Source organism: Lipophrys pholis (genome assembly GCF_963383615.2).
Source record: "Lipophrys pholis genome assembly, chromosome: 5".
In the NCBI taxonomy this organism is placed as follows: Eukaryota; Metazoa; Chordata; class Actinopteri; order Blenniiformes; family Blenniidae; genus Lipophrys; species Lipophrys pholis.
The window spans coordinates 29118222-29135377 of NC_137628.1; the positions used below are offsets into that span (position 1 = coordinate 29118222).

Here is a 17156-nt window from a genome sequence, read left to right on the forward strand (position 1 = left end):
GATGTCCAGGACAATAAAGTCCGTCTCATTAAAGCCTGAATGTCTTGAAACGCCGTCCTGGTTTCCCTCTGAAGACATTTGGGTCAACAGTCTGAGTGACCTTGAACTGCGTACTGACTCAGCAGGAAGATCTGACTCAGTTTACATTTTATAAAGAGAAGAAACACAGAAAGGTTTGCTCGATACCTTTCAGAATATTCTGCTCTTATTTTGAAAGCTCTAAAATACAGTGTCACCGTGTCGAAAGGACTTTAGTTCTGAAATAATTATTTATGTTTAAACTTATTTCAGCGTTTCTCCTGATTAAAATCCACAGAAATTCGCAGAATCTACCTGGACCCTCACAGATCCACACCTCTGGTCCTCACCTGGTCAGGTCCTCACCTGGTCCGGTCCTCACCTGGTCAGATCATCACCTGGTCTGTTCCCCTGGTCCTCACCTGGTCTGGTCCTCTGGTCCTCACCTGGTCTGTTCCTCTGGTCCTCACCTGGTCTGGTCCTCTGGTCCTCACCTGGTCTGTTCCTCTGGTCCTCACCTGGTCTGGTCCTCTGGTCCTCACCTGGTCTGCTTCTCACCTGGTCTGGTTCTCAGGTTTCAGCCTTCGAAGGAAAATGTCAGTCAGTTCACCAAAAGACAAGTGAGTCCAAACAACTGATTACTACTTTTAAGTGTGTGTGAGTTGTAGTTGTAACTTGTGTGTTTGTGTCTCTCTCTCTCTCTCTCTCTCTCTCTCTCTCTCTCTCTCTCTCTCTCTCTCTCTGTCGCTCTTTCTCTCTCACACACACACACACACACACACACACACACACACACACACACACACACACACACACACACACACACACACACACACACACACACACACACACACACACAGGTATTTGGCCGTCTGGTTGATCTTCTTCATGCTCGGTTTGGGGACGTTGCTTCCATGGAACTTCTTCATGACGGCCACGGCGGTATGACGTCACTTCCTGTTTTGTGACCCTCTCAGTCTCCAGGATGTAATAGATTACATTTGAAAGTCAAGATTGCAAACTGTGCAGTGACCTTCTATCGTTCAGTCTGTCAGAGATCATGTTCTGTGCAGGAACATGTTATATATTACTTTACAAAAAGCAATGTGTACAGTTGTAATTTATTACTTGTAATAAATTGTGTAATCGATTACTTTTTTGTATGTTGATATCATTGATCTCTGACTTGGCATTACCTGTAAGTTTACGTTATAAAATGAAGAGAATAAATCAATTCATTGATTACTTGTGTTAAGCAATGTGTAATAGATTACATTCAACTATAAAGAGTTTATGATTTGTGATGAGTAATAGATTACTGTTTTGAGGACTTTTACTTCCTTCCCCCTCCAAAGTACTTCACTAGCCGTCTGAAGGAGCCCTCATTGGTGGACCGATCAGCCAATCAGACGGAGGCAGCGGGCGACTCCCGTGGCGTTCTGGAGGCCAAGTTCAACAACGTGATGACGCTGTGCGCCATGCTGCCGCTGCTGCTGTGCACCTGCCTCACCTCCTTCCTGCACTCGCTGTGAGTACCTCACCTGCTGACTCGGCCGCCTCTCAGCCAATCACAGAGCTGCGAACCTGCGGCCTCAGCCGGCTCTCAGCCAATCACAGAGCTCCTGCTTGTCGTCCAATCAGGATCCCCCAGCGCCTCCGTGTGATGGGCAGTCTGGTCATCATCATGTTGGTCTTCATCGTCACTGTCATCCTCGTCAGAGTCCCCATGGAGCCACTGTCCTTCTTCTCGGTTACCATGGTGAAGATCATCATCATCAACTGTGAGCTCGGCAGTGTTTGTTTATTTTTGTTTGTTTGTTTGTTCATAACATTATTGTTACTATAGAACTGTAACTCAAACTGTCTGTTTGTTTCTTTGTAATAAACATTTCATTCATTCATTCATTACAGCCATAGTGCGGTGGTGCAGGGCAGTCTGTTTGTTGACCGGTTTGTTTGTTTGTTTGTTGTTTACAGCCTTCGGCGCGGTGCTGCAGGGCAGTCTGTTTGGGATGGCCGGTCTGCTGCCAGCTTCCTACACGACTCCCATCATGAGTGGTCAAGGACTCGCTGGCACTTTTGCTGCCTTAGCCATGATCTGCGCCATCGCAAGTGTGAATGTTTTATCAATAATAAACAATCAATAAACAATCAATAAACAATCAATAAACAATCAATAAATGAACAAACAGTAACTTCTTTGCCTTCCTTCCTTTCAGGTGGATCTGAACTTAATGATGCAGCATTTGGATATTTCATCACAGCCTGTGGGGTCATATTTCTCTCCATCCTTTCCTACATCATGCTGCCTAAAATGGTAACACACACACACACACACACACACACACACACACACACACACACACACACACACACACACACACACACACACACACACACACACACACACACACACACACACACACACAAACACACACGATGCCGTTGTGTGCAGGAGTTCTTCCAGTTCTACCAGCAGAGGAAGAGGAGGACTGAAGAGGAGCAGAACACCGTCAGTTTGAAGCAGAAAGGTAAAAACAGACGACGCAGATTGATGATGACAGACGTGTGCGAACACTGATGTTGTTTGTTGTTGTTATTGTTGTTGTTCAGACGGTAAGGACCCAGCAGACGATCAAACGAGACCACAGAAGGTGTCCATGCTGAAAATCTTTCAGAAGGTCGGAGACGTGCAGCAGCTTCCAGACGAAAACAGACAAAACTTTAGAACTTAATAAAAATACAGTCAACAGCAGACCAACAGTAAACCGCATTTATCACATAGAATCAGTACTGTTGATCAAATTCCTTCATTTCAATGAGAAATCAAGACAGTTTCTCTGTGTGACCTTGGTGTGACCATTGACCCTCAGATCTGGCTGCTGGCCCTGTCGGTCTGCTTCACCTTCACCGTCACCATCGGGACTTTTCCGGCCGTCACTGCAGACACACGGTCCTCGCTCGCTGACGGAGGCTCCTGGGGTGGGTCACGTTCTTCTTCTTCTACTCATGTGAAGGTCACATGATCTACCTGTGGCTGTTTGTGATTGGCTGACGCTTCTCGCCTTTGATTGGCAGAACTGTACTTCATCCCCGTCAGCTGCTTCCTGCTCTTCAACCTTTGTGACTGGAGTGGGCGGAGCTTAACAGCCTTCTGTATGTGGGTGAGTTTGTTAAAAACAAAAAAATCTGATTTACTGGGTGCCAACACTGCCCCAGCATTACAGTGTGTTTGAATTTATAAATTTTCAGTTGTAATTTAACGTGTGTGTGTGTGTGTGTGTGTGTGTGTGTGTGTGTGTGTGTGTGTGTGTGTGTGTGTGTGTGTGTGTGTGTGTGTGTAGCCAGATAAAGACAGTCTGATCCTCCCAGTGTCCATCGCGTGTCGTGTGGTCTTCATTCCGCTCTTCATGCTGTGTAACGTTCATCCTCGCCACCACCTGCCCGTCTACTTCTACCATGATGGCATCTTCATCGCCTTCATGGTGGTTTTCGCTTTCAGTAATGGATACCTGGCCAGCCTCTGCATGTGCTACGGACCGAAGTGAGTCAGCAAACTCTCTCTGTCTCTGCTGACTTGGCATCTTCTCACTGCTGACTCAGCATCTTCCCATTGCTGACTCAGCATGTCACTGCTGACTCAGCATTTCACTGCTGACTCAGATTTGTCACTGCTGACTCAGCATTTCACTGCTGACTCAGCGTCTCACTGCTGACTCAGCATTTCACTGCCGACTCAGCATCTCACTGCCCACTCAGCATCTCACTGCTGACTCAGCATCTCACTGCTGACTCAGCGTATAACTGCTGACTCAGCGTCTCACAGCTGATTCAGCATCTCAATGCTGACTCAGCGTGTCATTACTGACTCAGCATTTCACTGCTGATTCAGCATCTAACAGCTGATTCAGCATCTCATTGCTGACTCAGCGTGTCATTACTGACTCAGCATTTCACTGCTGACTCAGCATCTCACAGCTGATTCAGCATCTCATTGCTGACTCAGTATTTCTCTCCTTACTCAGCTGTAAACACACAACCTGTCAAGCTTTGAAAGAAATTAGTTTTACTGCTGTGAATAAGACAGAGCCCTCATACCAACCATCGGAGAGCCGAACTATGACTGTACTACCAGGGGGACACAAAACAACATGGCGGCCTCATGGTCCATAACCATGTGTCAGATTATTCAATCAGCATTCCTGCATCTGACTGTTATCAATGATGACTATTTACATGAACCTGGTTCCATAAATTCTCAGACTACATATATGTGGAGGCTCAGTGTGCACTAGACAGAGTTTAAAATATGTTTAATGAGAAAGAACTGATGAGCATTTGGTTGTTTTCCAGGAACGTCCTTCCTCATGAAGCTGAAACAGCCGGAGCGATCATGGCCTTCTTCCTGTCTCTGGGCCTGGCTCTAGGGGCGGGTCTGTCCTTCCTCGTGAGAGCGCTGGTCTGACCAGAAGCAGCTGGTGAACTCACCTCTGGACCTGGAAGCAGTCATCAGATCTGTGTGTCCATGTTCTTGTATTCAGTTTTACAGGGGAGTGTGGTTCAGGCTCTTCTGGGGGGCGCCAGCAGCAGTAAATATATGGGTGGTTTTTGGGGTGGGGGTGGTGGCGGTGGGGCATGATTCTCTACCCTTTTAATTTTTGATGATGAATCCTGACAAACAGAAATAAGTTGAACATAAAACTATAGATAATTAAATTTTTGTTGATTATGTTTTGAGACAAATGAAAGGTTTTCATAAGCTTCAGTGTAAAATCACCAGACAAACAGATACAGAAACAAACAGTTACACACCACATGAAACGTTTTTAACGGGCAGGACAGACGTTAATATCTGTTAACAATAACTAATATATTTTTGTGAAAAACATTTTCTGTCTTATACTTGGTGTGAGACAGAGAATAGGCAAAGTGTTAGAATGTATATAGACATTATCATATGTATAACACACACACACACACACACACACACACACACACACACACACACACACACACACACACACACACACACACACACACACACGTCATCCACTCACCGTCGCCTCCTGCAGGCCACACAGAAACTTACACACACGAGGGAATATAAACTAAACATTTCATTGGGAAAGGGCAGTGGGAGAAGACTGAGGCCTCGCGTACGATTACTATAGCAACAACACATGACCAGCAGGTGAAACTAACCTGCCTCACGACGGTGGATCATCCTCTCACGGAGGAGCAGAATTCTCCAGCGCTGGATTGTTCTTCCACTAATGGAATAGCTGCTTTAGACCACCGTGAGACCTCATGCGTTGTTGAAATAATAATAATTTACAACTGAAAGGAGAAAACGTTTGTTGTGTGTCTGTTTACACGATGGCGGTGCTCGGAGCCACTGAAATTGAAACTCTTTCGAAAGTGGCTTCAAGGTGGAGCTTTTTGAAAACGCTCTGACTCGTCATCTCGTTGGAAACTTGGGAAAATGCAGCTTTTCTGAAACACTGCCATTGCTCATGCTAACCACAGCCGTAGGAACAAGTTCTTCTGCACATGCTCAGTAGAGCCAATCAGAACAAAGTTTCTCCGTGGTTTCATGACTCCCAGTGTGTATTCTCCTCGACATGGTAGTTTTATTTTGACAGTCACCGTAATGACAATCGAACTTGGTGGTCCGTTCACTAGAATGTCCGGGTTCTCCTGTTGTTAATGTTTAGAGACCGTTGTTCTCTGCTGCATGTGTGTGCTTTCAGTATGAAAACAGCCACCAGCGCCAACACCATTTTTAGTATTTCTGCCATTTCAGTGGAAATGGACATCGTTTTCAAATTGCTGTGTGAATGCAAAAACTTTCTGAAACCAAAACACAGAAATTATGTGTTTTGGTTTGAAATGTTGTCGTGGAAACGAAGCATGAAGCTGATGGAGTGAGAACAAGTTGTTCCCAATAAAAAATGTTTACCTTCTTCTTTCATTCTTTGTTATTGTTTTGTTTTGTTTTTATAACATGTTTTGAGATTGACTTTTATTTTGTCAAGTATATACAGGAAATCCACAGTGTCATAGTCTAATGACAGCAGAATGTCTCACCTTCAAAGTAAAAACTCCTCTGGGTGTTCCTCAGTGCCTCGGCTGAGCCCAGCAGCTTTTATTTTGGTGGGAGGTGCCGGAGTGTTGAATGTCAGAGTTAAAAATAAAGTGCAGTTTGAGTGACATGTTTCTGTCTCTGCTTTTATTTTGTTTGCCTGTCTGCAGCCTCATGGCTCAAAGCAAACTGACCTCAGTGGACTTTGAGATATTTGGGAATGTGCAGGGTAGGTCATATGACTGTGTGTGTGTGTGTGCGCGCGATGTCATATTTATGAACGAGATCTGATCGTGAATTTGTTCTATTGTTCTACCTGTCCAGGTGTTTGCTTCAGGATGGTAAGCTACACACACACACACACACACACACACACACACACACACACACACACACACACACACACACACACACACACACACACACACACACACACAAAATTCCAACCAGGACAATATCAAAGTTTTGTGTGTGTGTGTGTGTGTGTGTGTGTGTGTGTGTGTGTGTGTGTGTGTGTGTGTGTGTGTGTGTGTGTGTGTGTGTGTGTGTGTGTGTGTCAGTACACAGAGGATCACGGTCGCAGCCTGGGATTGAGCGGCTGGGTGAAGAACACCCGGCAGGGCACTGTTGTGGGTCAGATGCAGGGAGCTGAGGACCGGGTGGAGGAGATGTGAGTCTGACACCGTCAGCAACGATCCAGTGCACAGGAACCAACCAGGAGAGGAGACACTTCAGCTCAACTGAGACTGACTAAAAAATGTGAAAAACAAATAAAGATTATAAAACAGTAAAAACAAAATGGCAAATGCACGCTCAACCTGATGCTAAAAAACAGAAACAACTACATTGACAACTCATCAAATATTATAAAATATAACCATGAAGATATTAATATACCATCACTAATATTAAGACTGACAATAAACAGACATATAAACACATTTGAATACCTTTATCAATTTAAATATATGAAGATCAGTTTTAAAAAAAAAAAGACAAGAAAGTGAAGCACAACTGCTCTGTGAAGACACTGAAGTAGAAATATAATTTGAAGAAGACGTTTCTGTTTCCTTCATCGTTCTTCTTGTGTTTGTCAGGAAGTCGTGGCTGAAGAAAGTTGGAAGTCCAAGTTCCCGTATCGACCGAGCGGTTTTCTCCAACGAGAGAGAACTCTCCAAACTGGAGCTGCAAGGCTTTTCTACCCGCTACTGAGCATGCTAACCATGCTAATGATGCTAACCACTCATCACATGTTGGTCAACCTGAAGCTGGACTCTCTGCTCCTCAGAAAACAATAAAAGCTTAATGGTTCACCTCCGTTCTTTCTATTTTGGCCAAACTCCAGTCGTCGTTTGTTTCATCCGGGAGAGTACTGCAAGTAGTACTCAAGTACATGACTATTGTTGTAGCCAAGACTGTCTAACCCAAGACCGAGTCAAGACCCGGACCTTAAGGGTCTGAGACTGAATCAAGACCAAGATATTGAAAGTGTGACTGGACATCGATCTGGAGTACTCTGAGTACTACACAATCTACGAGTACATTGCTTCACTGAGAGGTCTGTGACTCATGGGGAGCCGTTTTATCCTAGTTCACTAAGTAAAAGTGTAAACGAATTTCACTTATGTAGCACTTTGCAATAGTAATCCTAAATAAAGTTCACCAGGAGCCACAACAAGAAGTCCAACCTTTGAAATGATGAGAAAACACAAACCTGTAAGTACTTTTGATGAATTTACACAAACAGTAGTGTGGTACAAACAAGAGTAGTTAAAGTTTTATTACACTTTTAAACTGTTTTGAAAGTCTTGAACATTTTTGTCTTTTTTTTTTTTTTCAGTTTTACCTTTAAAAGCCATTTTCTATTTCACACTTGGACATTTTAATGTTTATTTTCTGGTTTTAACTATTTATGCAGTTTTACTATATGCCGCCACTGTTTCAGATGTTTGAGGGTTTTGTTTGTAATCTTTTCAATCCACATTAAACAGTTAGCAGCTATTTAGGTCCTTGCTTTTAGAAAGTTTTTCTCCACACATCAAACATCATTGGAAAAGTAAAGGAGTTTGTCCACATTGATTTGAACTGTACTTGTCTTTTTTTCAGACTGGTTTATATTAGTTTACACAGACGCCATGAATTCAATGTCAATGAGGTGCAGGTGAGCCGGGTTTATTTCCAACTACTGAGCTTTACAAGTGAAAATGCAAAGTATTCTTCTTTAAAACTTCTCGTTTCTCTCCATTGTGCTGCTGCTCAGGACCTGCTGGGACTTTTCTCTGTGAAGGTTCGATCAGATCAATGCTGTCATCAGCAGAGTTCGCCACCAGGGGGCACCAACAGCAGTCATTGGGTATCAGAGGTACACCAGCAGTCATGGAAGAAGGCAGATCAGTGTCTGTGGCACATCACCTGGATCAGGTGAGAGCGCCTCACCTGATCAAACTGGGTTCATTAAAGGCAGAAATTCCACTAATAATGCAAACAAACTACTGTGACTTTGACAGACAAAACTTATTTATTACCTCTGGATGCAGAAAAGGTATGACAATGACAAATTGTATTCACTAAATTACAGAAATTTGGATTCAGGGATAATGACCTCTTCTTGATCAAATTCTAATACAACTCACCCTACTACTCATATTAATTATTATATTACTGGAGAAAGTGGTGGAGGAGGATGATTAGCATGCATCTATAACTCATCATTCCCAGACTGTGAGTCTCATGCTCTCCACGGGGAAACACAGCTGCCAGTTCTATAAGTTATAGCCTGTCGTCCCCGGGCTCCATACACTGTGTTTTTTTATCTGAATACTCAGACTTTCTCCAATTTAGCACTGAGTTCAGGTAAAGACATTATAGTGGATGACTTGAACATTAATTTCGATGTTGAGAACGAGCCTCTACATTACATTCGGTTCATGATCAGATTCAATGGGCTTTTCAAATTTTAATTAATTTAACATTATTTTAATCACACCCTTGATCATGTTCTCACTTAAAGAAATTGATCAATCACTATCTTTCTTCACAAGCCTCTGTTGTCATGTCAATTAATGATATTGTTTGCGTTTACATTATTTGGCTTTTGAACATCTGAGAAGAAACTGAAATATAGAAGATTTCTGTCAGGCAAGGCTGTGACCAAATTGAAGGATATAATCCATCAATATTTACTTCAATATCATGTGTGGATCTGATGGACAGCTGATTGATTTTATTTTAGATGGTGCAGCAGCTTCACTTCACTCTGTTGCCCTCTTGAAGATAAAAGCAACAGCTCAGAGGAGGATGGTATAATGAACAACTGCATTAAAAGTAGAGAAGAAAATGCCTCTGACTTAATTTGAAGTGTTTTATATTGCCTGGAGAGATAGTTTGTTAATCTATTGTAAAAAAAAAAAAAGGATTTCGCCAGACTGGATTTGCCTACTATTCCTCCTTAATAGAAGAATACAAGAACAGCCCTAGATTTCTCTTCAGTACTATAGCCAGGCTGACAAAAAGTCACAGCTCTGTCGAACCTCATATCCCTTTAACTTTGAGCAGTAATGACTTTGTAAACTTCTTTAACGACAAAATTCGAACTATTAGGGATCAAATTAGACTCACACCCCAAAGCTGTCGCAGATCAATAACATCTTCAGTTCTCTCAGTAGAACCTGATTTTCAGTTAGCCAGCTTCCACCCTATAGAGTCTCTGATTTATCCTCAATCGTGGCTTCATCCAACAACTTGCCTGTTAGAGTCAATCCTGACTAAACTATTTAAAGTCATTCTCCCCCTGATTACTAATCAATACTAGACCAGATCAACATCTCTGGTCTCTGTTCTGGTCTCTGTTCTTGTCCTGTTCTGGTCCTGTTCTGGTCCTGTTCTTGTCTCTGTTCTGGTCACTGTTCTGCTCCTGTTAGATCTCAGTGCTGAATTGATACTATGGATCAGCACATCATATCACATAGATTGGAATATTTCAGTGGGATTAAAGGTTCAGCACTAAAGTGACTGCAGTCATATTCTATTTTGGTCACTTTAACGACGACTCTTCAGCTCAGGCTAAAGTTAACAATGGAGTTCCACAGGGTTCTGTGTCAGGACCTATAATTGTCACATTATACATGCTTCCTGGAGGGGATGTCATTAGGAAACACTCTATTGATTTCCACTGTTATGCAGATGACACACAGTTGCACAACTCTTTAAAACAAGTCTCCTAGCAACAGGTAGCTTTAGCAATAACTGAAGCTCTTGTGTCCATCCAAGCCAACGCTTCAGAAATGGACTTAGAGTAAATAATCACTTAGAAGCTGTATCAGGTTAAACTGACCAGCATTTCTTCCGATTTCGCAGCAAACAATTAAAAAAAACTACACACACAGGCTCAGGGAGAACATGCAAATCGAATGGGAAGGATATTCTGGTTCATTTAAATATACACGTAAAATCTATATTTTTTGGATTGTATGTCAGACTGGAAATTCTTTCAGATCAAATGTTTGCGATTCATATATGTGCAAAAAAAAATACAGAGTGCGTGTGTCTGTGTGTGTGTGTTTGAGGGTGGATGCTGGAGCAGCCTCAGACGTTCACAGAGGAGAGAGAGCGTTGAGCTGGGACTTCCCTCAGCCTCCATCATCTGCAGGGAGGGAGAAAAAGCACTCACACACACACAAACACACACTCACACACACGCCGCCTCCCCCCCCCCACACACACACACGGTGCTCAGAGCTAGAGAGGGGCTTTAAAACCCGCTTCCCACCAAACGGAGACAAAGGGACTATACGCCGCCGCCATGGAGGAAAACATGGATGAATCGCAGAGCCAGAAAGGTATGAGAGCGAGGGAAGCTTCTACTCCGTCTTTATCTGCCACCATCAGCCACTTCATTGTTCTGCAACCATCCCCTTATCATGGGGTCCCTTTGTGTGTGTGTGTGTGTGTGTGTGTGTGTGTGTGTGTGTGTGTGTGTGTGTGTGTGTGTGTGTGTGTGTGTGTGTGTGTGTGTGTGTGTGTGTGTGTGTGTGTGTGTGTGTGTGTGTGTGTGTGTGTGTGTGTGAGACAACATGTCCTACAAGATGATAAAACCCTAACAGCAGGTTGGGGTGTGTTGGGTTGCACGAGCAGCAGCAGGGTCTCCTGCAGGTTTCTCCTCCTCAGGCTCAGACTGTGAGCGCTGGTGAACGAGTGAATGGACGAGTGGATGAACGAGTGGATGGATGAGTGCAGGGATGCTCGGCGTTGCGTGACTCTGTTTTCGGGAGGAGACGCAGAAAAACGCAGTGTTTGTTTGTGCTGAGCAGCTCGGAGGCAGGCGGTGTTTAAGAGGGAGGACGGACAGATGGAGGGACAGATGGATGAAGGGATGGATGGATGGATGGATGGACGGATGGATGAGGGAGTGGCTGTCTGTGTGTGTGTGTGTGTGTGTGTGTGTGTGTGTGTGTGTGTGTGTGTGTGTGTGTGTGTGTGTGTGTGTGTGTGTGTGTGATGGGGGTGGGGGTGGTGGTGGGGGGTGGGCGGTTGATTGAAGTGACCAGGGGTCCAAACCTTGAAATAAAGGCTGGGGGGGGGGGGGGGGGATAAGTGAGGCAGTGATTGAAGCCTCTGTGGGGATTTTCTTTGTTAGCTTCCATTGTTGATGCTTCACGCTTGTCTGAACGCCTTTTCCTCTCCTCTCCTCTCCTCTCCTCTCCTCTCCTCTCCTCTTCCTCCATTTCCCTCCATTTTCCCCTCCACTTCCTTGTCTGCCTGATACACTCATTTTTTTTTGCTGTCCCTTTCCCTCCATCTCTCACCGCCTCTATTTTGACTCATCCCTCCACCATCTCACCTCCTCCTCCTCCTCCTCCTCCTCCTCCTCCTCCTCCTCCCTGCCTCGCTCCTTCGCTCCCATCTTCCCTCCCTCCATGTTTGTATTTCTGATCTCTCACTTTGAATCAGACCTGCTTGCTCTCATTGTGCAGATTTTGTGTGTGTGTGTGTGTGTGTGTGTGTGTGTGTGTGTGATTCTCCTTGTTGTTGTTGGTAAAATGGGCGTGTCCATGTTGTCTGTGCTTCATGGTTCAGGTTTTGCTTTGCTGCACATTTTAGAGGAAAATAAACTGAAACACAAACAGCTGTTTTTTAAAAAAAGATAAAAATCATTGGGATTTGTAGAGAAATGTTCCCATCTATTGATGCTGTATCTATGGAAACACCGCGGTGGCATCAGCTGCTGTGCTGTGATTCGTGGGTGTTTTCTGTTTTCTGGAAAGAACTCATACCAACCAATCACATCGCCCGATGAGGAGACATGGCGTTTCAAGCAAACCCACCCCTCCACGTACACACACACACACACACACACACACACACACACACACACACACACACACACACACACACACACACACACACACACACACACACACACACACACACACACACACACACACACACCTAAGCCCTTCTGTTTATTTCTGTCAAAACAGCTCCATTGTGACATTGTAGCATCATCCTCATTCTCATCGTCATCATCATCATCATCATCAGTATCATCATCGTCATCGTCTCCTCTCATGTCCTTATTTGGTCTTGCTTTTCTCCTGAGTGACTGTCCTTCTATCTGTATTTTTACTCAGATTACAGTTCACACATGTAATCATCTGAAGTCCTCTGAATCCCTGTTCAGTTCCTCCATTGTTCCTCCAAATGAGAATGTTTTTGTTCCTTCGACCTGAACATCACCTCCACTAGAGCTGCAGCTCGTTGTTTCCCCAGATGTTTCACCCCTGGCGCTCTTTCAGCTCATGTAATTCATGGTTCAGGTTCTTGTGCTGGGTCATGTTCAGACTCCTGTTCCTGTCTGTGTGCACCTGGCCTGCCCTCTTCTTCTCAGGTATCTTGTTGCCCCGCCCCCGATGTGTCTCACCTGATTGTTGTCAGCAGCCAGTTTTGTCCCATCAGAGTTTCAGCCGAGTCAGGCCACATTCACACTTCCCAGGTTTTAACAAAATTTGAACTTTCCCCCTCAACATTTACAAAAAACTCTTCATTGACACGGACCCTCACATCCACCTGGTACAGAGCAGGTATGAGCACTCAGACCTGTAGGGGGCAGTGTAACGAGAAGCATGAAAGCTCGATAGCCGATCAGAATCCTGGAAAAAAAAAACACCACGTCATAAATTGTGATGTAAATGTCCTCCTCTCCTGTGGCGACTCGTAGCTGGTTTATGTGGAAATGTAAGAAACATCAGAGTTTTTTTAATACATGGGTACCTGGAGACGTGGCCTGAGATTAAGACTGCATGAGATTCTGGACAGGTGAGATCAGTCTGCACGCACACACACACACACACACACACACACACACACACACACACACACACACACACACACACACACACACACACACACACACACACACACACACCCTTCATAAGGACATCGTGACAAGATGAACACACGTCCTCAGGATCAGGCTGATATCTCTGAGCTCTGATTGGTCAAAACATGACGGTGGACACGCCCACTCTCAGCAACACAAAGAGAAAGAAAGCACACTTTATTAATCAGCTTGGGGAAAATCCTTTTCAGCCTCTTTTACACAATGAACCATCCCTTTTTTTAGGGTTTCCGTCAGCGTCTTTCTCTGGGACCCACAGCAGCGACTGTTGTGGGATTCGATGCTGCGAACTTCTCTCACCTCCAGGCAGTCATAACTTCTAAATCCATGTGCATAGCCGTTTATAGCTTTGCTTTAGATTGTGCAAAGTGTCTTTTTGTTTTTAACCGCAGACCCTCCAGTGATCTTTATTTAGGAGGTCCTAGTTTCAGACCCTCTGCCTTCTTTCCTTTTGGTTTACATGAGACTTTATTTATTTCATGAATCCTACTTCAGTCAGATGTCGCACCTGAAAGTTTTCATTTGATCTGCAGATGAAGAATTTTCTGCAGGAAACTCCCGTCTGATTCGGTTATTCTCATTTCAGTTTGATGAAAAAATACTTCATTGATTATCTATTGAGTAATCAGTCACTCCCACAGAAATAAACAACACTATAAAAAAAAAATAGAATGCATGTTACAGAGAAAAACTGAGGAATAATGTTAGTGGCTTGATTAAACATGTTAAGGCATCATAACCCTAACCTTACCTCCTCTACCTTAACTCCCACACTTCCTTCAATGGTCTCTGAGACCTTCTCCTCATGTCTCATATCAATCACATCTGCTGAAGGACCAAGTGTCTCTGCAGAGCTCCACGTCAGCTGTCCTTCTGTCATCTCAGCATCTTCATCCTTCCTCCCTGTTCCACAGAGAAAACTCAACCTCACAGCAGTTGTGACACTAAAACACCCCACATCCAGCATCAGTACCAGTAGAAATAAAATAGAACGATTCAGCCCAACACCAGTAGGAAGACGTGTGGAGAGACAGGAGGCCGCAGGAGGAAGGATGGTTTCTGCTCCCAGACCTCCAGGAAGCCAGCGAGGAGTTTCTATTCACCTCGTATCCATTTCATTATACTGACCACTAATAGAAAGGGACTTAATGGAGGGAGGATGAAGTCAATTTCTATTGACTTAGCAGGAGCAGGAGGAGGAGGAGGAGGAGGAGGAGGAGGAGGAGGAGGAGGAGGAGGGGAGAGAAGCAGCTCTGCTCTCAGAGGGAGACATAAACCAGAGACTCTGTGAGCAGCAGGTCGACCTCGGCTTCCTGTTTCACTATTTCATCCACATGTTCACTATTTCACCTGCATTAATCCTCATTCACTCCTCATTCACTCCTCCATTACTCCTCATTCACTTCTCCATCACTCCTCATTCACTCCTCCATCACTCCTCATTCACTCCTCCACTACTCCTCATTCATTCCTATATTACTCATCATTCACTCCTCTGTCACTCCTCCATTACTCCTCATTCACTCCACCATCACTCCTCATTCATTACTCCATCACTCCTCTGTCACTCCTCCATTACTCCTCACTCACTCCTCCATCAGTCCTCCATTACTCCTCCATCACTCCTCATTCATTACTCCATCACTCCTCTGTCACTCCTACATTACTCCTCACTCACTCCTCCATCACTCCTCATTCATTACTCCATCACTCCTCTGTCACTCCTCCATTACTCTTCACTCACTCCTCCATCAGTCCTCCATTACTCCTCATTCACTCCTCCATCACTCCTCATTCATTACTCCATCACTCCTCATTCACTCCTCCATCAGTCCTCCATTACTCCTCATTCACTCCTCCATCACTCCTCATTCATTACTCCATCACTCCTCTGTCACTCCATTACTTCTCACTCACTCCTCCATCACTCCTCATTCACTCCTCCATCACTGCTCATTCACTCCTACATCACTCCTCATTCACTCCTACATCACTCCTCATTCACTCCTGCATTACCCCTCATTCACTCCTCCATCACTCCTCCATGACTCCTCATTCACTCCTCCATCACTCCTCCATGACTCCTCCACCTAGTTGCTTCCTGCGTCACTCTATAGAAAAAACGTGAGTGAAGAATTTGCAAAGCACAAACACAGTGTATGAGATGTATTTATAGTATATTTGAGGTGTTTATTCGTCTAAAAACATTCCACATGTTCCAGTCAGTGTCTTTTGAAGGGCCGAGGACACCAACACTGTTTTCTGAACGTAAAGGTGAAATGTTAAGTAACACTAACACACTGAGCTCCTTCCTCCTCCTCTTCCACCTTCTCTGTCACGCCACTTTTATCCTTTGATTGTTTCCTGTGTTGATTGTTTGATTACATTCAAGATAAAAAGCGAAAATATGAAAAAGTGATACAGATCGATGTTGTTTCTCCCGCTGGTGAAGCTTCTCTCAGGATGAAAAGATATGAAGTGTGGAGCCGACCTTCACTAAACTCTCAGTCTGAATAAATCAACCCATTCTCTGTCGTTCCCCATATTATCTGTAGTTCTTTATCAGCGCCTCCTGAATGGCTCAGATATATATGGGTTCAAATATTCTGCAGAACCATCCTATTGAAGTTGTGTTTAATCTGCTGCAAACATTAATGGCTACAAAACGGTTCAACCTGTCAGTTTTTTTAAGTCATACATTTTTGGATTTGATTAGGTGGTAATGCCATCTAATATCATGAAGTGACTTATATTTCAATATCTACCAGTACATACCATCTGGGACCACCAGGTGTCCCTGTATGACATCAGAATGGTGCCATGGTACCACTGAGGAACCCTCCATTACTACTGGATTTGATTGAGAGCGTTAAGTGAAAGAAAAAAACACACAGCAGAAAGAGTTCAGAGTGCATGAGAAACTTGTGAGGGGCCGGAGAAAAGACTGTTACCGTGGTGACGAAAACAAGGAAGGCCAATCCTGGGCTGAAGCTTGATGACCAGAGCTGATCGGAACAAATTCATTGATTGTTGTGGAACTGCCGCTGCTGGATTAAGAATATCAATGGAGCAGTTCAATCTGGAAAGGAAATCTAAACGTTCTGATACACCAGTGAGACACACATGTTTATCCTCTTTTTAAAGCTTTTGACAGACATGATACTCAGGTGTGACGTATAGTCTATAGAATATGATGGATGGATGGATGGATGGATGGATGGATGGATGGATGGATGGATGGATGGAATGTTCACTGAGTGGGCGGGGCCTCAGTGTGCAGGCAGCAGTGTGTATTAGTTCAGATGTGTGTTTTGCTGCTTTGTGCCGTGTGACGTTGATTCCAGTTGTGAGTCACTGAATGTCTTTAAGGTCACTGTCAGACTTCACTGTTTCATGGAGTCACTCTGGTGATGACATCATCACTCTGTGTGTGTGTGTGTGTGTGTGTGTGTGTGTGTGTGTGTGTGTGTGTGTGTGTGTGTGTGTGTGTGTGTGTGTGTGTGTGTGTGTGTGTGTGTGTGTGTGTGTGCTCCTCCTCCTCATGTGCTCCTTCGGGTTGTAGACTTACATCTTGGTTTAAGACACGATGAGCTTTGATTTATTAACATTCCGCTGAGGTTCATAGACGTTGACCTTTGATTTGTAAACTTTGGTTTGTGG

General features: G+C 44.2%; 3 protein-coding genes across 4 annotated transcripts in view; all 3 read left to right on the forward strand.

The window, feature by feature from the left end:
* Window positions 1-322: 322 nt before the first annotated feature.
* Window positions 323-4637, forward strand: LOC308110332 (equilibrative nucleoside transporter 1-like). Its single transcript, XM_080464572.1, has 12 exons — window positions 323-638; window positions 879-960; window positions 1374-1546; window positions 1660-1799; window positions 1996-2130; window positions 2238-2335; window positions 2486-2549; window positions 2632-2699; window positions 2892-3000; window positions 3097-3182; window positions 3363-3562; window positions 4372-4637. Exons 1-12 carry the CDS (start codon window positions 613-615, stop codon window positions 4481-4483), a joined length of 1293 nt encoding a protein of 430 aa, XP_080320698.1. The 5' UTR covers window positions 323-612; the 3' UTR covers window positions 4484-4637.
* Window positions 4638-6193: 1556 nt separating this feature from the next.
* acyp2 (acylphosphatase 2, muscle type) lies at window positions 6194-7380 on the forward strand (the record flags this gene model as incomplete). Of its 2 annotated transcripts, XM_080464467.1 has the most annotated exons (4): window positions 6269-6329; window positions 6425-6441; window positions 6661-6770; window positions 7198-7380. In XM_080464467.1, the coding sequence occupies 4 exons, from the start codon at window positions 6275-6277 to the stop codon at window positions 7310-7312; spliced, it is 297 nt and encodes a 98-aa protein (XP_080320593.1). In that variant the 3' UTR covers window positions 7313-7380. The 2 variants fall into 2 exon arrangements, with proteins under 2 accessions (XP_080320594.1, XP_080320593.1); XM_080464468.1 differs by lacking the exon at window positions 6425-6441 and having other exon boundaries at window positions 6194-6346.
* Window positions 7381-10901: 3521 nt separating this feature from the next.
* The window catches only part of LOC308109952 (neuronal membrane glycoprotein M6-a-like), a gene marked incomplete at its 5' end in the record, with an annotated part of 16932 nt that continues 10677 nt past the window's right edge, over window positions 10902-17156 (forward strand). Inside the window, one exon of the mRNA XM_080463849.1 lies at window positions 10902-10938. Coding sequence (XP_080319975.1) covers window positions 10902-10938 — 37 coding nt within the window. The remainder of the gene's footprint in view (window positions 10939-17156) is intronic.